Source organism: Alligator sinensis, unplaced genomic scaffold, assembly GCF_000455745.1.
Source record: "Alligator sinensis unplaced genomic scaffold, ASM45574v1 scaffold628_2, whole genome shotgun sequence".
Lineage (NCBI taxonomy): Eukaryota > Metazoa > Chordata > Crocodylia > Alligatoridae > Alligator > Alligator sinensis.
Genome location: NW_005841833.1, coordinates 3,735,166 through 3,754,789, shown reverse-complemented (window position 1 = coordinate 3,754,789; position 19,624 = coordinate 3,735,166). Strand labels below are relative to the sequence as shown.

Below are 19,624 nucleotides of genomic sequence, written 5' to 3'. Positions count from 1 at the left end.
AGAGGGGGCTCTGAAACTGGCTCTCTTTTACCTACAGATGCCAGTTTTATTAGTGGGAGAAGCTACATATTTAACAGTGGCAGTGCATGGAGGCCATTTCCATTTCCTTCTAGCCACAATGGTCTCTTTAAGTAGACTATACCTACAAACAAGTGACATTACAAACTATTCAAGAGTCTTCAGGGAATTTATCATGTGCACTGTACAACAGCTATCTTGAACTTCTACAAATAGTCCTGCACATCAGGCTAAGCTCTCTCAGTGCTAGACTTACAATTTCAAAAGGACATTTTCACAGCAAGAACACTGTAAAAGCCAGTGGTACCAAGATTTTGAAGTCACCAAATACGACTATGCAAGAAATGAATGCTAAAAAAAAAAAGCGGATAGATAAATGCTATGGTACAGCTGAAATAGACTTCAGTTCTATGTTTTACTTGCAAGACTAATACACATTTACATAATGTCTTTTATTAAAACTAAAAAAAAAATATTACTGACTTTTAACATTGCAAGATACTGAAAACAGTAAGAAAGTTAAGCATGGCTAGTGGCAAGCCGGTGTGACCAGTTGTTCTGAGTTTATACTACCCACCCGATGGTGTCGTGCTGTATGTGCTTTGCATCAAGGCTGGAATAGAGCTCCACAACAGGTTCAAATGCACCAAGCATGCAGTAGATTCGAATAAGCAGTAATTTAAACTGAGCATTAGAAGGGCTGTGAGATAATCCTTCTTCTAATAAAGTTAGGGATTGCCACACAGCCAACTCTTCACCTGGAGACGAGGAGACAAATGTACACAGGAGTTAAGTGTGAACAGGGATTTATAAAGCAATGGTTTGAAATGTACAATGCCATAAAGGACTGGAACGTTTCTGCCACCTTTAAATTGCACATTTAAATTGTGCTCATCACCATCTCAAGACATGTCAGTGTCTCAGAAACTGGTAACCCAATATTCTCCTTGGGTGGGCAGGGGGAAGGAGGTTCTAGCAGAGTGGGAATCCCACTAGAAACATCTTGCTATCACCCACCACGTAGAGTGCAATGCTAAGTGTGTGGGACAAGTGAATCCTAGACAACTTAGTATTTCTAGATCATAGCCAGGTGCTTTAAGATACTGCTGTACAAAAAGCTACCTGAAAAATCCCTGTCCCCCAGCCAAGCTGGAGATCTAAGGGGCAAGTTCACCTGCTGTGGGGAGCCCACCATGGGATTTCCAGGGTGAGGACCTGCTGACCTGGCTGACAGAAAAAACAGAGGTAGGGAGGGAGAATAGCTGTGCAGCCCTCTGAATCCAGGACCTGGAGGGCATACAGATATATGCCAGCTGTATGGCAAAGCAGATCTTACGGCTTCTGCAAACTAATGATCATCTAATCTGAAGGAAGTATGGTTCAGTCTCTCGATAAGAGAACACAACACATTGATGTAAGGAGAAGAGTGTTCTGAAGAAAGAGACTGCAGGGACATACCTTCCTCTAGCCACAGATCAAGGAGCAGGTGAACTGCAAGCAGGCAGTAATAATCTGAAAACTGCAACTCAGTTTTTAAACAAGATTTCCCTAAAAGATAAAAGATGGAACTCATTCACAATGCACAGAGTTAAAATGGCAAAAGTTAATGCATTCTACAAATGGGGCCAATAACTGCATCATTTAATGAAGGTGGCTGTCTTTCAGGCTAGCAACATTTGCAGGACACTGTCAGGTTTATTAATCAACCCAAAATATCTTTATCTGTTATTGTTAAGGGCAGGATGCGTGAAAGAATTGTAAGCCTGTTGCTTTTCCTCATTTGTGCTTTTTTGATTCTTTCAATTTGGAACATGCCATTTCTCAAGTCACACATGGAGCCATTTCACTTCTAAGTAAAGCCACTTCCATACTCGTAAGCACTAATTTAATACCGAAGATACTGGGTTACAAGACACCACTCTGAGCAGTATTGAAAAAAATAAAATCATGAATACGTTTTTTTAATCGTGTCTTTTCAGATATGCAAAAATTCAATGATTTATTAGTAAACATCTTTGCTAACACATTTCTAAAGCATGCCAATTGTTTTAAAACAAACATATGATTTAGCAAAACACTGAATCAGAAGATGCGACAAGGAACAGCAACTACATCCTCTAATTTATATTTAAAGGCACCAGTCAATTGAAAAAAAGTAACTTTAAAAAGAAAAAAAAACACCCACATTTTATATAACACCTACAATTTTGCCAACAATGAGAAAATGTAAAATACTGCCTAAAAGTTTCTTAGAAACTGTGCCTTCAACACCAGTGGTGGGCAGCAAAGACATATTTTGGAAACATAGCCCATGAAAAGGCCCAAGTATAAATGTACAGAAATACATTTGTTTCAAGTTCTCTCACCAAACTGCAGTCCGTGATGGTATCTTAACATCAACTCTCGGACAATGCTCAGCTTTTGTGTCTTGTCAACGCTGTGATAGAGACCTAGCACTCTTGATAGCTGTACCACGCACAAGTGCTGTTGCAAAGCTTTGATGTCAGCTGGTAATGCAAGATCACCATCTACCGGTGCTGACAAAGGTATGACTCCAAGCAACTGATTGATGAACTATAAAGGAAACACAAGACTGAATTTTGCAATGTATCCAAGAACCTCCGATGAGCAGTAGCAGGGATGGGGACAACACATCTAAGTCACATGAAGCAAGCAACAAACCTTTAATTCCTTTTTCATGAACCGGAACCATCAAGTCTATGAGGCTGTTTTGAAATTTACAGTTAAGAGCCTGACCCTGTAATGCGGTGAACAGTCTGGTCCCGATTCTGTTAAGTGCTTAACTTTACAAAAATGAGAGGTCCCAGTGAAATTTACTGGAAGTAAATTAAAAATAATGTCCATCAGCACCAGTTAGGATAACTTTTACCCTGGGCTGCAAGTGATTTTCTTGGAAAAAGTTAGAATTAAACCTGTAAAAGGCATCAGGAATTGAGTGGCTTGGTTTTTTACATTTCAATTTGAAACATCCCCAGCACCTTCCCCTAGTTAAAAATGGCTCCAACACTGCAATGTTTATGACTTTAATGCTGTTTGGGACGACTATGGAGCTTAAAATGTTAGCAGCGAACCAGTTGTAAAAATGCTCCCAAAATTGCTATCGCTGGGGAATTTGAGTCAGTGTTAATAGGCGGGGGCTTGGTTTTGTTTTTTTGAACAACATATCATTGTACAATGCATACAATTCATACATTTTACATATAGTATATTACATAACACAATGTATTATGTCTAATAGAAGTTATGCACTATACACAACAGGGATTTGTTTTTTAAATGTACCCCTGACACACAAATTGTCAATTTATAGTTTACAAACATTTGTTAACGGCTTCCACTAGGTGTGTATTTCTAATCCTTCCCAGGTTTGTATTGCTAATCCTTATCCCCAGTAATTGCACATCAAGGGAGAGTGGCTGGATTCCCAGATGCCAAAAATCACCCAACAAACTACTCATGACTGCAGAAATGCTCTCTCAATTCAAGTGTAGATAGGGCATGTCTCAGGGAGAGACTCTGGAAAGAGAGTTTTTTGGTCACCTCTTTATTGTTGCTGATGTGACCACTCTTTTAGCTTGGTCTGCTGTTATGTTATCAAAGATTCACACAGTGCCCTCATGGGGATTAGGAGATTTGACACAGCATGCGAATGGGACAAACGAGGTGAAAGGAGAAAAATGTTTAAAAACAAAAGCAATGAGTGCTAGTAGACAGCAAGCCCACATTATCCAGCCTGATCTTTCCAACAGAATGAACCTCAATTTCCATGTGGCCTTGTCTGCATCTGATATTTGGGTCACTGGGAGTTGTGCACATTTAAAAAAGGAAGATAAGCCTCCTTGGGGTGTTGGATGTTTGGGCTCTACTCCACATCTCAGACTGTGACAGATAATTTAAGAGCAAGAGCAGCAGGGGAATAGTTGGTTGAAAAATGAAAAAAACCTGGCAATTTATCAATTAAACTGCATTTCCTGATGTACTAATCCAGAGGGACAGCAATTCAACCAAGACCACCTCAAGGCAATTGGACACATTAAGACTGAAAGGCAAAAAGCTCAGGCCTAAGACCTACAAAGAGTTACTAACTGCTCCACTGGAGCTACACCTGCAAGTGAGTAGTGTACCAGGTGGCAAGGCTTTGTGGATCCAACCCCAAGTCCCTATGCCTTTGAGATGAAGTTACTCAGAGAGCTGAAGGACTCCGGCTTTTCAAATATCTGTATTTTTTTTCTGCTTGAAGAGTTTTGAGGAAATATTAGACAATTCCATCATGTTAACAATTGGTAGTTTCCCCAAAACAGATCTTTAAAAAAAAGGAGACAGAGAGAGTGGGGAGGAAGGTTTCCTTCGAACACTACCAGAGCCCTAAGCTACCAGCAAATCTTTGTTACAGCACCAGACTGCAGGGGCACTCAGCAGTTCCCAGCAGCACTTCTTCATTTTACCCAATGCTGTTATCCTTACCTTTGTGTACTGGCTGGATGGAAGGAGGTCCACAAACACCTTTAAATCAGTTAAACAGCAGGGTTTGTCCCCAAACTTTTTGAAGTATTGAAACATTAGTTCTTCTGGGTCACCTAACAGAAAGGCCAGTTCAATTTTGTAAAAGGTTCCATTAAAAGCAAGATCTATAATACTGCTATGACAAATATGAGTACAGCCATACGCAATTTCCTACATTCAAATTTAAACAGTGATTTACAAACTATGATATCCCCCTTCAGATTTCAGAGTCAACTAGACGGCCTAACTATTGATAACCAATGAGTGACAAATCTAGCAGAATCTTTCAAGCTATCCAAATAGATAAGAACTCAATGCAGTGGCTTCATATACATATGTTCATCTGAAATCATAATATAAAAATTTTATTCACTTAGATTTTAGTACAAAGGAGACTACTGGAATACAGAAACGTCATTAACAGGAATCAAATTCTCCCCCTCACTTCCTTCCCAAATGTGTTTGTTAAAGCCAATAATAACTCCCCATAAGTATGTCCAATAAGCCTAACTGTTTGCAACTACACAAGGCTGCTAATGCACTCAAAGAAACATCGCCCACTAATTAAAAACCAAAAAATGACAGAGGGGATTTTCCAAAGGGCCAAAGAAATGTACATTTATTGGCAGTTTACATTCCTAAATCCATTAGACATCTTTGATAGCCTTTCCCAAGGACCTTGTTTCCCAAAGCCCTGGAAAAAAAAAATCTTGTCCGTCTGAAACACTTTTCATCTGAACATTTCAAAATACTTCATATATGAAACCTTTGCACGCACCAACACCAGGCACCATTAAATTGATGATCCAAATATGAAGGGCTTGCTCTAGTTTTATGTTCTCTCCCTTAAGGATTAATTCTTCATCCAATTAGCAGCTCTTACCTAGTTTATATTCATCGTTGCAACCTCTGTGCCGCAAACGTCTAATCAGCTCCAGTTTAGCTAGGTATGGTCCCCGAAGTGGCCGAGAGCTCTTTGCTTCTTCTGTTATCCTTTCTTCTACAAACTTCACAGCTTGCTCTACAGAATAATGCACCTCTCCTTCCAAAGAGCTGTGCAATTAAAGAGATGAGCAGGCTCAGCCTTTTCCTACTCATGAAGCCCTGGCAATAATTGGTCAAAGTGCCCCATAAACATTCCCTCAAGATAGTCCAGTGTGGTACATTAACTCCTGCAAAGGAAGCAGGCTGGGAAGCCTTGATCATGCCCCTTGATCATGCCAAAACTGTTATTTATACCAGTACTTCCAGAAAGGACCAGTCTCAACAGTCAAGCAGCATGGGCCTACAGCCCAGAATACACTAGGTATGTAGAGAACCTCAAATTAGTCTGCAATTACACCAATTCTTTACATACATCTACTAAGATAAATTAGTAAGAGACAGGACTTATTAGTATTTTGGCACTCTACAGCACAGAGAAAAAAACCTGAGAGATATTTGTTAACTTACTGCTCTCCTTCTGCTGGAGGAGTCCAGTTGTAGTCAATCAGTTGAAAAATTGACTCAAAATAAGTTATATAGAACTGCCAATCATCTGAGCTAAAACAAAAAGACAAGATGCAAAATTTAGAGAAGTGCAAACAAAGTGACTCATACATGCAACTCTACTCCTTGCAAAATATAAGTGTTAAATAAAGGACAAGATGAGTGGACTCCTGAAGGTTACAGGAAGAAAAACAATACTGTACCAAGAATCATTTCTACTGGAAAAAGCTTCACCCTGGAGGGACACATCATCTAAATTACCTAACATAACTTAATCTGAGAAACCGTTTGTGATACAGCCTGCTTCTTTTTTTTTTTTTTTTTTTAAAGGTCCTGTACCATAATTCTTTTCTGGGATTTCCGATCTCTCGTTAACATTTATAAAGATGTCTTTCCAGCAAGGGGAAACATGGGTTCAAAAGCAATTCCACCCGATTGCTAATGCAGGAGACAGGAAGTTCCAACTGACAATCAGCAAAACAGTGAAACCAACTATAAGCAGGGTGCTGTAAAATCTAGAAAGTTGACTAAAAAAAAACTTGAATGCATTTGTTTTTCAGTTGTGGCAACCTTCAGTGTTACTAGGTGATTTTTTGTCAGATACGTGAATTTCAAGTGGGCGTCTCTCTAAGCAGATGCTTTAAAGTCCCTGTCTAAATTTTCCACTACAAATATAGTCAGTCTTTAAGGAAAGAACACTTTTTTCTCAGTAAGATGTTTTTAGTGACCCTTTGGATGGTGGTTCCAGACTGGATGCCATTAACGGTGCTTCAGTCCATAACAAAACTCATAGAGCTGCTCTCACAGACAGATCTGATCATCCTGGCTCGCTTTGATGCACAGACACACACGGGTTCAAACCACTTAGTACATTTCCCAGAAGGACACCTGACAGATTAAGGGAGCTGAGCAGATGTTGGAAATAAAATGCAAATATATTTTTTTATATTCTTTCTGGGATGGCTCTCTGGAAGCATAGAAGGAAATTAAATCAACTTATTTTGGAAAAGGACATACTGCATGACTCTTTGTTCACTGTGGAAGTCAGCCAGGCTTAGGACTGGACTAATGATAATTTGCAGTCATAAGCACTTCTTATCAGAAAACCCCAGAAGTACATTACTAGTCTCACAAGCCTTGAGAGAGAGAGATACCAGTGACAAAGTGACATGCCCAAGGTTACAGAGTGAGTCAGCAGCACAGAAACTCAAACACTCTGCAGACATCTTAACTTGCAGTCTTTGTTTTCAACTGCTTCAGGCACAATCTCCACAATAGATTTCCCTGGGGTGATTGTAATCTTCTGCTCATTTTTATTTATTTATTTTTATTTTACAGTAGCCAAAATTCCAACTTACTTTTTCAAAAGCAGCCTCCGAGACAGCGCGTTGCATTCTGGCCACTTGCCCAGCTTCTTGTACATTGCCATACACTTATTCTCTCGACTCTGGAGTTCACTTGTCAACTTCTCTAAATTGAGAAAAAGTTGTGAATGTAGTCAGTCACCATCTATCCATACCGTCAGAACAGAGACTCTTACCCGATTACAAGAATGCAAAAGAGAAAACGGTCTCAGAGACCAGAGGGCCAGAAGCAAGATCCAAAACTAGTGCTACAAAGCACCACTTAGCTAGGAAATCAATGGACAGGCTGAAGCTCTTATAAGCCCTCAAGTCGACAGCACTGGAAACGAGCACTTCAGTTAGCATAAAATTGACAGCCCTAACAATTATTTTAAAAGCTGGTATTCTAGTTCTGCTATATTTTGGTGGATAAGCACATATTTTTCAAACACGGGAACACGCTGGAACTGTGATCAGAAAGGAAATATTTTATCCTGCTTTGGGGCCAATAGAAGACAAGAGGGGAATGAACCTGCACATTTATACAATCTATTAAAACAAGCATCCACTCAGCTATTCACACCTTTCCTTTGGAAAGTAGATCAAGCTAAATACAGAACCGCAGAGTCCAACAGGAACCTAGTTCTTCACCAACAAATGCACTTTTATGGCATAAACATGGAGTAAGGGGCATAATCTAATTTCTGGAAGCACTGATTCTCGGCTGGTACTGAGGAGCAGATGGAACTAGATGCAAAGCTTGTAACTGCTGTTATGAGTTAAATTAGATTATGTTTACCTTTAAACTACAGTATAACCTCAAAAAACTGGAATTATCAAATATCCGGCACTTTTAAAAACTATACTCCATTGGGGATTAGCGGCAGCCAGTCCCAGAACAGCGGAAGGGGAAGCTTGTACACAGCAGCTGCCACTGCAATCTGCCACCCCACACCACCACTTTGCGTGCGGCCACTGCCCCAGGACTGACCACCACTACCCCCTGCCCTCCCCCAGCTCCAGTTTCAAAAATCTGAAATGTTCACATTTCCGGCAGGTGCTCAGTCCCAAGCATGCCAGATTCACGAGGTTATACTGTATGTAGTACATATGCAGAATTTGCCGATTAAATACACTGAAAACCTTCCCCAAAAAAGTCTGAACATATCACACCTCCACACAACCATAGTTATTAATTGACACACTTTTCTCTAAAAATTACCTCCTAGTTTTCCTCTAACAACACTCAAGGCTTCTTGATACTTCTCCAAGCGTTCCAGAATCATGTAGTAAAGTTCAACCTTGAAGAAAGAGATTAGGGTAAGTTGACATGTGCAAAGAAAACAAGTTAAGAAAAAAAGCGGTTTATGTGCAAAGAAAACAAGTGTGTCCAGAAATAAATAGCGGTTTGTGTTACCGTCATTAGGAAGAGGAGACAGCCAACACTACCTGTTAGACTAGTGATGCCAATTGCCACAGAGGAAAATTCAAGAAGTAAATTTATTTCCTATTCTTTGTCCTACAGTATCTCCAGGGATTTGCACAGGCTAGAAAGGAATCATTTCACGTATCAATTAACTCATAATTTTGCCCTACCCCCAGTTCCTGTGCTCTTCTACATCCTCTCTCCTCATTACTCTTTGTATTCCTCCTCTGCCTCTATTTCACACCTTCTTCATGTATTCCTGATACTTGTAAGAGTCCTCTGTTCCCTGCAGACAAACCAACCTCTCCCCCCAACACCCATCTCAAACACATCCTTCTTTTCTGAGCAATGAGCTGACTGCTGAGATTCTTAGCCCTTTTTGCATCTAAACGGCTGCCCCGTTTAACTTCTAATTGCAGTTGTCAGTTCTAATTTTTTAATATTCATTGTGTAGCTGGCATGCTTTGTAACTTTCTAGAAAATTGTTGTATAGGTTCACATGAATTACCACTACACACATTTGTGTAGAAATTCTTTTCAATAGTTGTGAAGATCATTTTTTAAAAACTCCTTCAAAAAAATGAGGTTCTTTGCAGAACTTATTTCATGTTCTCAGTCTGCACATAACCGTGTAAGAAAACTTTAACACACTGGTTTACACAACCAAGAAGAGAACCCCACACAGCATGAGCAGATGTATGCCAGCAAAAAGGGAATGGGATATGAATTTCACTGACAGCCCCTCTGAAGAAAGCTCATGCCTCTCTGAACCTCTTTTCAATGTTTTCATCGTGATTTGGTAGCTGAAGAGAGAGCTAGCACTGACCGGCCAGCTGTCCCTGGATCCCTACCACAGTGCTTTGCTCTGTACATTTAATAATAAAATGTTATGAAGCACCATAATGGAAACCACACTCTTTACCAAATATGCTATAAATGTGTTTGAGTTACACTGCTGTCATAACACGGCATTCGTACAATCTATCAGTGATGCTGAAGTCAAGTAGAAAACATCTGTAAATCTTACTTCAGCCTCTGCTTCAATCTTCTCCTCCTTCACCATTTTTTCCACCATTCTTTCGGCTAGAGGCAAAAACATAGTTTTCGAGAGGTTTTCATCCTGGGCTGAAATAGACTAGGCACAGAAAAGAATTACTGTAACGTCTCATCAGCCTTTCACTTTGCCCCAGTGAAAACTGCATTTGTTTTCCTTCTTGTGAAACGAACCATGCTACAACCAAAGAATACCTATTTGGGGCTAGCATCATTAATAGTACTGTGTCCATGTGTGTAAAATGGGTTTCTGCTAAAGACCTAATGATATAACATGGGACTCATTGTATTCCAGCCTCCATGATCAAACGTAACTAGTAAATACCACGTCTGAAGAACAAATTAATTGCTTCTACAATCAAACTATTTTCAAGCACACAGTTATTATTTCCCTACTTATTTTTGGCCTGATCAAGGCACAAAGGAAATTGACTTAATCTTTAAGTCTGTTACCTTTGCTGATTACAACAAAGCATGTTTTGCTTCCGCCTCCTGTGCCCAAAAGACACCCTGGTAAGAGCAGGCCTTTCCTCCTAGATGCTTTATAACCCAGTCACAGAAAGGAGCAGTTCTGTTTTGAGGCATTGTAGAAAGTGATTGGGCAGACAATTCATTTTTTAGTTCTAAGTAAATGGAACTAAAAGGAGAAGCATGGCACAAAGTCTTTGCATTAACAACTGAAGTGAAGTGATTTTGTTGATCAATTATATTAAAAAGTATGATCCCATTCACTTATACAGAAAAGAAATGCCAGATAAATATCTGCACTAAACAAAGGAGGCAGTTTGGGGAGGGATTAGTATTTACTCTAGCATTACACAGAAAGAGCAGCTGGTTTCCTTAAAGTAACTGAGCCATTTTCACAACAGGCCTGGAACATCTCCATTAATGTTACATCCACTGCTGAAGTCTTAAATTCACCTGCACTGCTGTACTCACCTGCATAATTAGGCTCATCACAGACCAAAAATAGTAAGGGTTTTTGGGAACAATCTTATAAAGTGCCATTCCAGCCTGAAAAAGAAAAGATGTGCACATATCATCCCCCAAAGTGAATCAATTTATAAACCTGTTATTTTAGCAAATGCAAGTTAAACAGTGCGACTAAAACAGAGGACAATATCTGGGGATTAATGGCCAGATGGGAGGGGTTTATTGACTCCATTTGACCACAATCTCAAAAAGACCCCTTTTATCCCAACATATATTACAAGAGCAGCAGCAAATGGAAGAAGCTGCATAAGCCTCCAGTTCTGAAGGATTACTGCTTTAGCAGGCCTGACAAAGCATTTCTAGAGGAATGGCAAATTAGATGATTGCCTTAACAGACGATGGATTTCATTACCAGGCTGACACATACACAGTAAAACAGAGTACTTACGCCTGCAGATTATGGACGTTTTCAGCTGTGATCTCCACTTGTGCACATGCTCGTTAATATACACATAACCAAACTCAGACCTCGTGAATGTAACAATTGCACGTGTACACTTAATTTGTACATACATGCTTGTGTTATGATTTTTAGAGCAAGTCCCCGGAAACACAAATGCAAGTGCACAGGGATGACTGAGGAGGCCCAGCTGAAAATGTAGCCCTGAATATCAAGGCCTAGCCAAAGTTTTCAGAGATATTTAGCTGTGAATGGAAGTTTTCACACAGTCTTCTCACAACTGCATTAATTCTTTATATAAACAGGGGCTTAACTTTCCTCCTGTACTTTAGCAGTTTTAATTTGAGAAGAAATAACAGATACTTACAGTATTTGGTATTTTAAACTACCTAACCTGCCTCTAAAGGAGGTGCAAACTTTTCCTTTTAATTTCTATGTTCTTTGCCAGTTTTCTGATTATGATACCCAATTACATATTCAGGGCTTTCATTTCAGATTAGACAGAACCAAAGAGATGATGGTTTATTTTTTACTCCCCATCCTATTAATGGTTTGAGGTCTTCATCGCCAAGTCTTTAGGTAAAATGACATGTACCAATTCAATTTACTATTCATGAGGATAAATCTGGATAATTAAACCAGATGCATGTTTGCATGGGGCCCTCAACATACCAAAGGTCAAGTCAATGTAAGTAATGTTATCTATTTAAAACTGGCATTTTTCATTCATTATTCCAGCTAGGAGTACAGTTATTAGAAGGTCAGGTGTCTCTGAATTTGGGCTGTCACATAAAGCTCCTAGCGCAGCACAATGTACTGGGCTACAGTAAACAATGGGGCCTCTTCATTGAAGTTCTTTTCATTGGAGAACGTCTGCAAAAGTTGCAATTGCTGGAGGGGTTTTTGAACTGCAGGCAGAGTTCTACACATTCGGGGTAGGAAAAAGGGCCTTGCTTAGTTCAGTAATAAATTAAAGCTCACACTTCACCTATAAACAGATTTTTCATTTTCTAGGCCTTTGCTCTTTACCCATAACTAAACTGGGACTGCAATACTATTCAATTTGAAATGGCCTGGTACTGATGTGATCTCAGGTCCTTGCTGATTCTGAACCCTGAAGTTGACTTCAAAAGGAATATAATCTTTAAAAGACGTACACACATAGAAATAGCTAAAATTATATAAAATATCTGAAAAATTAAGTCAGTAGTGACTCTGCCTTTTTTTGTGGAAAATTCCTAAATAAACACAATTGTTTTAATATGACCACACATGAAACAAAATAATTCTGGGTTCTGCTTTGTCTGTATAATCATAATCCTTATTTAAGGCATTAATTCAAAAGGAATGACAATCATGGAAGATCTGAAGGATCTGTCTATGCAAACAAAACCACAGTAAATAAGCAGAGTGTTAAGTTTAGACTAGTACCAAATGAGCATGCCGTGTTTCTGTAGAAGAGCAATATCACATATGGTGCAATACACTTCATGTTAAACTACATTCCTGCCCTTTTAGTATAAAAGCTGTTAACTTTTGACCCAGGACATGTCAAACAGCAATAAATCAGATCACTCTGAATTAGTATCTAGCACTTGGCAGGCATGTATATTCCCTTATTAATAATCCTGTAACTTGGTGCTATACATACACCACCAGAAAGCCACCACTCACCTAGACACTGACTTCAGGTGCAGTTAGCTCTTGCAAGACATCAGTCTCACTGACACCAGCTAAATAATTAACCACTGCAATCATTGCAAACTTAGCGACTAACATCTGAGAGATTTGTTTTTGTGCTGTGGTCAAATCTAGAGCTATTTTTAAACGAATTTCAAAGTCATTGAGAACAGTAAGAATTGCTGCAAACTAGCAGTCTTGGGCATAAATCTGACATCAGACACACTATGATACCATAAGACTAATCCTTTTGTGAAGTAATCTATTTAAAAGTTCCTCATTCTGCGACGTGTCAAGTACAGTTTAGCCCCTTTCCCAATCTGAACTAAACTGTGCCACAACCCAGTTGAGCCATGACAGAGATTAGCACCATTGTTCTGCTCTGGTTTTGGTTATACAGACTGAGGTTTCGTGTAAGGATACCAGTCACCTTACTAGTGGGAAGAGAGAAAGCTTGGAACTGACTGGCCTGCTTCTCTGTCCTTTTATTTATTATTTTTGCATACGTGAAAGAGGGAGTGTGCATGCTTGGGAAAGAAACTTCCATTTATAGTCATTCTCCAGGCACCTAATTTGGAAAGGATAGAAACAAAACTAACAGGCACAAGATTGCTCTGCCAAATGAAAACTAAGATGCACTTAGAGTAAAAAAAAAAAAAAAAATCTGCTTTCTTCCCATCAAAATACAAACGGCACAAGTCTAACTACACACTGAGGTCTAAAGCAAGGGCAAAACAAGTTTAAAAAAACAGTAACTCAGACTATGTTAAATTGGACTACATGGCTCAAAGTTCTTATTATATCATATACGTGTTCTGGGATTTCTGTTGCATGTAAACCGAGTGCTTTTTGAAACTGGCATCAATAGGCAGCTAATGTCCCAAGGAGGACAAACATACAAGAGAGGAAGCTATCCTTCCCTTTTTAAAGGAAAGGGAATCAACAGTCTTCTATACACAACAAGCAAATATAAACAATGGCTCTTTTACTTTGTATCAAGTATTAAACATGAGGATTTTTTAAATTAATTGCTTTAGGTCAATTTATAAGTGACAGAATATAATTTTAAAATGTGCAGTATAGTACAGGAAAGAGCACTTAGGAAATGTAAAATTTGGTAAATACGTTGTTTTGTTACCGAGATGCTGCTGACAGCTCTCCCCTCCAGTCAGTACAAATGACACCCAAATTGACAGTAACTGGAATTGATTAACATACCTGTTGCATCTTCTTGTATTCCCCAACCCTGGCATAGGCCATGAAGAGATGAGAATGATATTCCTCGCTGTTGGGAACTTTCTTTACAGCTGCCTCGTAAAGCTTAGTTACCAACTCCGCTAAACCAAAACCAGACACTCAATTCAGACACATATGGGATGAGTTTATAAAGCAGCCATCTCAAGGTAACATCTTGGATACTGTGCAGAGCAATCTAATTAGGCTCAGCACCCACAGGTTCACTCTTTCAACATGCTAAACCATACAAATATACACTGGACCAGAAAGAAAAATGTTCCAAACAAAAATAATTGGTGTAAAAAAATGTGTAAATTGATCAAAAACAAGGTTTAAGGTACACCGAAAGCTTGGCTTCAAGTGCTTACAAATATCCCCTTAGAGAAACTTGTCAACATTTTGGTGTAATGCTGCAGAATGTACCTCTCAACACCTTTAAAAAACAATAGGACTGGTGACCTTTAAGCAAGTTGCTAAGACTTGTAGGGAAGAAAAAAAAGGGTTGCCATTAAGATGCTGCAGTAAAGGGGCTGTAGCAAATCAAGGTTTTCAGACATGAAATAAACTAAAATGATGCAAGAGGTTGCTACGTATTAAGGACTGGTTTTACATCTGCCATATGCATGAAAAAACCTCTGCTTTATAATAACTTTACGCTGCAGATAAGGCAATCAACATGCCTACCATATCCCCAGAACAGTGAAAAGATTTCTAGAAGAAAAAGAGTGACCTCTTGGTGTTGTGTGTGCTGCACATACATATGGTTTCCCTTTCAGAATGAGAATGCCCAGCTTGTTTGCCAGGCCACTTAAAGAAGCCAAGATTTAGTTTTGGTGTACTACCCTAACACTGCAAAAAACAAGTAATGTAGGGGAAGAAAAAGCCAGGGTTTGTCCTCCAACTTTGCAGCACAGCTGCCTACATTCCTGACACTGTCTACTGGATGTCATGTTGCATATTCTGCTCCTCAGATGTTCACACATACTGCAGTAATCATTTTCTAACTACAGCCTTAAGGAAACACGTTCAAATTATTTTCACTAGAATAAACAAGTGCACTCATTTGATATTATGATTAACCTGCCATTTGTTAGCATTTCTGTGAGCTCACTTTTCTATAAGAAGCCTAGAGAGAGTACTTTGGCTTCAGGAGCTGAACTGCGCATCTAAATTCTACATCTGTGCTTCTTATTCATGTGCCTGTATCTGAAAACTTAGCTTGGCACCTTTCCCATCAAATTATGGATCTCACTTCTTTTCAAAGAACTGAAACAGTTCAGTGTATATAGGAAAACAATGTAAAAGAAAGGGAAGAGAAACGAAACAAAAAACCTACGTCTATGCATTTCTCGGTAAAGGATAGTTAATGCTTGCAAAGAGTTGTCATCCGTGGGTTCAAGCGCTGCTACTTCCTGTGCTAGAGCAAATGCTTCATCTTGCTTCCCAGTTCTCTGCAAGCCAATTGCCTTTAGAACCTATTGAGTTGATAAAGCAGAAGCTATTAAACATTACTCTTAGCAGTTCATGAAGAAATAAACTCGTCAGAAACAAATGTCATCTTAACTATGGTAAGCGGAGAACTGTTGCAATAAACAGCTATCGAGCCTTGCTAGTGTTCTCTACGGCCATTCACATTCTGAACATTTAGAGACCACAGTGTGCTTAAAAAATGGCAGAGAAAACTGGATGCTTGAAAAGTACAGCTGAATGCCCCCAAACTCAGAACTCTGTTAACTAAATAAAAGTAAACTAATGAAAAACAATCGGGCTTACCTTAGCACAGTGAAGATCCTTGTGTTTTTTCAGCAGTTTATCTGCCTGCTGGATTGCCATTTTATTATTACCATTATCAAGATAATCTGTGTGAAAAGAACATACACAGTGGTTACAACATATAGCAAAAATAGCTGGATGTCTGTTCTCTATACTTGGTGGGGGCCTGGGCTGGAAAGGTAGTACCTTTATTCAAAAATGTATTTTTCATCAATCTAAATGTTTAGTGGTCATTGCCAGGGAAGGTTCTTTGGATAGATGTGATATCTTTCATTAGACCAACTGAGTAGTTGGAAAAAAGTTCTTAGCGTTCATTGCCACATTGGGGATTTTATTCTGGGTTTAGTTATCCCAACACAAAGTGCTGTAAGAGACTCTTTTGGTTGTTTCTTATAAAAATCTACCCAGAGCTTTCATAACATAAAGGCTAAGTGGTACAAGGGAGCCAGGTAAAACAGTCTCTCCTGTAAACTGGACTAATACCTTTGCTTTGGTAAGCAGTAGAAACTAAGTTGGTGTGTCAATGGGAGTTTCAGTAGACTTTACCAGACGGTGGGGATTAGGTCCTAGAGGCATGCAGTCTAACATAACAGTAAATTGGAAGACCCACTAGGTTCTCTCGTTCTCAGTCAATGCAGGTTTGTTCCCCACCAACGTTTTATAGTGCTTTGCGCAGCCCAGTTTTAAAGGATTCAAACAATAAAGCTTCCACATTCCCTAGGGAGATTATTCCACTATCTAATACAGCTTCAACTATTAACAATGTCAGCTGAATAGCCAGTTTTTCTTTTTCTCAATTTTATACCATTACTTGCAGTTGCAATGACATGCAGTCACATTACAAATACCAGTATAAGAGAGTCATTTAAAAAAAGAATAAACCAACGCAATCTTTGTGCCGCGTCAAACCTTGAGACATATTAGCCCTAGCACAGAACAAACAAGCCAGATCCAGCTGACCAAGGGTTCTCAACCCCTGGCTTGGGAGCCTGAAAATTTAGCAGCAGGGGAGCGTGGCACCAATTCCTTGTTGCCAACCGTGGGAGGCCCCGCAGGCCAGAGAGCATGGCCCTGTATGCTGGACCAGATGTACAGGGCCCAATCCTGAAACATGGGCCCCAGTGCGTGATCCCAGCATGCAGAAGCAGTGTACAACCCTATCCTAGTACACAGTGGGCTGCCAAGGCTGCACGGGGCCCAATCTGCTCTTGAGCCACTCACCTGGCCTGCAGGGCCAAAAGTTTTAATGCTACTGCAACAGACCTAAAGACCTAATTAAAGTGTTCCTAATTAAAGTATATTACACTTTTTTTTTTTTTTTTTAAATGAGGACTACAATTCTCACTGTGATGCATTTAAAAAGTGTCTTTAGTAATTTCTTGGCAAATGGTACACAATGTGTACACTACTTTATTAAGATTTACCTTAAATGACCTTTCATACTTGCCTCTAAGGCCATGTCTGTGCGGAAGAATTAAGCCACAGGCATCTTGTAAAGTTAAAGCACAAAGGATGCACACTGTCCACACTAACTAAAGCAAAAATCTTTCAAGTATTTCAAGTAATTAGGCAAAAATTTATCATGTAAAATTAGTCAGGTAGCTGGGTTGTTTTTTTTAGGGAGTGGGGCAGAGGCTGTAGCATGTACATGCTATTCTATACTGGTATTAAAATTCAGATACCGATTTGTCCAATACAGAAGGTTTTACAAATTCTGAAACAGAATAAACTCGTTGCCTCTCTATATTTTTCTCATTGTCATCGTTGTTGTTCAAGGATTTATATTCCAACATCTAGACAAAAATTCAGCTTCCAGATTTTACTGACTATCTTAGTGCTGTTACATGACCAGCTGTCTTTATATATTCTCTTTCTTAGGTCTTCTGAAGTACATTAAATAAAGTCACCGGTTTTCTGAACAGTAGCAGAACAAGAATGATGTTTTGTCAACAACAAACAAGTTGATCAGGAACAGAAAAAGGTGGCAACATCCAGGAGAACTTCAGGTAAAGAAAAACATCCAAAGACGGATTACTAATAGCAAGTTTGTGGGTGTGTATATTCAATGGCTGGAAGTCAATACAACTAACTTTCTGTTTAATGTACAAAGAACAAATATTAAAAAAATGTAGATCTGTCAAGGCAGTATGAGTAATAAAGTGCCGAGTGCAAAGAGAACGGTACTGTTAGAAATGAAGTAACGAGAACCTTGCCCCCATGTAAGCATTTTAGAAAAGCTGCGCAAATACATTTTTTTTACTATGCTCCAAGTATTCAGGACTTCTGATACTAGATACTAAATGCAAGACTCTGTTCTGAATAAATCAATGCTAGACCCATAGCACATGGCATTTTTTAAAGGCATTCACTCTCACTGGCAACTACCACCAGTGGTTGAAGCACTGAAACAAGACTCAGTTGAATGTTAGTATTTCAGCACCACATGGCTCAATTCAATACAATTTCAGATGACAATACGAGAACTCTCTCCCATTCAAGAAGTCACCCTGCAATCTCCGCGTACATACGAAAATGACAACTCAACGACTAGAAAATTCAGACAGCTCATACATTCATAGATGCTCGGGTTGGAAGGGACCTCAGCAGATCGCCGAGTCCGACCCCCTGCAAAGCTGCATCAAAGCAAAGCGAAGGGCAGCAGTTACCGCTTCTGGAAGACGCGCTTTTTTTTAATCACAACTGCATCTTTAGACCTTCGCTCTCGGCAGTCTTTTAAATTAACGTTAAGCGGGAGCATGTCGTGCCCCAGCTAGGCCCGGAGAACTACGCTTGTTCGGTGTCGATACCTAGACCCGCGCCGCTACCTGTTCGGTGTCCATACCTAGACCCGCGCCACCACCATTTCCGCGGGGAACGGTGCACACGAGAAAGCAAGCGCATCCCTAACCGAGCGCCATTCTCCTCTTTGCTCTCCAGAGATTTATTTCTACCTGGGATCTCACAAAAAGTTTCTACAAGCGATGCAACATGTACTCACAAGACAAACAACACACCAGTCGGGGGGATGTATTTTCCCTCCCTTTATATTGACATCCAGGAGGAATTAAAACTTTATATACAACCTCAGGAAACAAGATCAAGGTGAGGGTGGGGGGGAAAAAGATGCGTGGGGTCTTCTTGGGGCAATTTTAAACCAGGCAAACGTTGCCTAATATCAAGGTGGGAAAAGAACCGAACGCACGGGGCTTTCTTGAGGGTACTCCGGGGCCACCTTAAACCAGGACGTTGCTTAGAGGAGAACGCTTTCTGGTCTAGGTTTCGCTATTTCACCGCTCCTAGTTTTCACACGCCTGCCCTCGCCCGCGCTACTTCAACCGCCTCGCAGACCGAACTGCTTTTCTAAATTAAAATCGTCTCGGCGAGGGGAGGGGAGGGGAGGGGAGGGGAGGGGAGGACGAGCGACTCCCTCGCGCAGACGGAGGGCGTGCGCTCCGCGTGGCGCCGACCCGCTGGCCCGTGGCTGGCCCCGGGGAAGCGAAGCCAAGCAGTTGTTCTCTCCGCCCGAGGGGTAAGATGTGAACACAGCAAGCGTCCCGCGACCGGGGGACGCAGCCGGGCTTCCCAGCAAAGGGGCAGGGCGGCAAGGCAGACACTGAGGTGGGCATCGCCGACGTGACACGCGTGTCCCGCACGATGCCGGGGGCTGAAGCCGCGGCCCCCATGGACGTG

General features: G+C 40.3%; 2 protein-coding genes across 2 annotated transcripts in view; one reads left to right on the top strand and one right to left on the bottom strand.

Moving 5' to 3' along the window:
• NAA25 (N(alpha)-acetyltransferase 25, NatB auxiliary subunit) overlaps positions 1-16,091 on the bottom strand; it is a 29,715-nt gene extending 13,624 nt beyond the window's left edge. The window contains exons 1-13 of the mRNA XM_014518380.2: positions 15,935-16,091; positions 15,498-15,636; positions 14,144-14,262; positions 10,792-10,866; positions 9,827-9,934; positions 8,596-8,674; positions 7,389-7,500; positions 5,995-6,084; positions 5,426-5,595; positions 4,504-4,616; positions 2,385-2,592; positions 1,477-1,566; positions 596-776 (exon numbers count right to left, since the gene is read on the bottom strand). Coding sequence (XP_014373866.1) covers positions 596-776; positions 1,477-1,566; positions 2,385-2,592; positions 4,504-4,616; positions 5,426-5,595; positions 5,995-6,084; positions 7,389-7,500; positions 8,596-8,674; positions 9,827-9,934; positions 10,792-10,866; positions 14,144-14,262; positions 15,498-15,636; positions 15,935-15,994 — 1,544 coding nt within the window. The 5' untranslated portion in view covers positions 15,995-16,091. The remainder of the gene's footprint in view (positions 1-595; positions 777-1,476; positions 1,567-2,384; positions 2,593-4,503; positions 4,617-5,425; positions 5,596-5,994; positions 6,085-7,388; positions 7,501-8,595; positions 8,675-9,826; positions 9,935-10,791; positions 10,867-14,143; positions 14,263-15,497; positions 15,637-15,934) is intronic.
• A 3,347-nt stretch (positions 16,092-19,438) lies between these two features.
• Positions 19,439-19,624, top strand: part of TRAFD1 (TRAF-type zinc finger domain containing 1) — a 17,333-nt gene continuing 17,147 nt past the window's right edge. The window contains exon 1 of the mRNA XM_025198733.1: positions 19,439-19,552. The gene's annotated coding sequence lies outside the window, so the exon portion shown is untranslated. The remainder of the gene's footprint in view (positions 19,553-19,624) is intronic.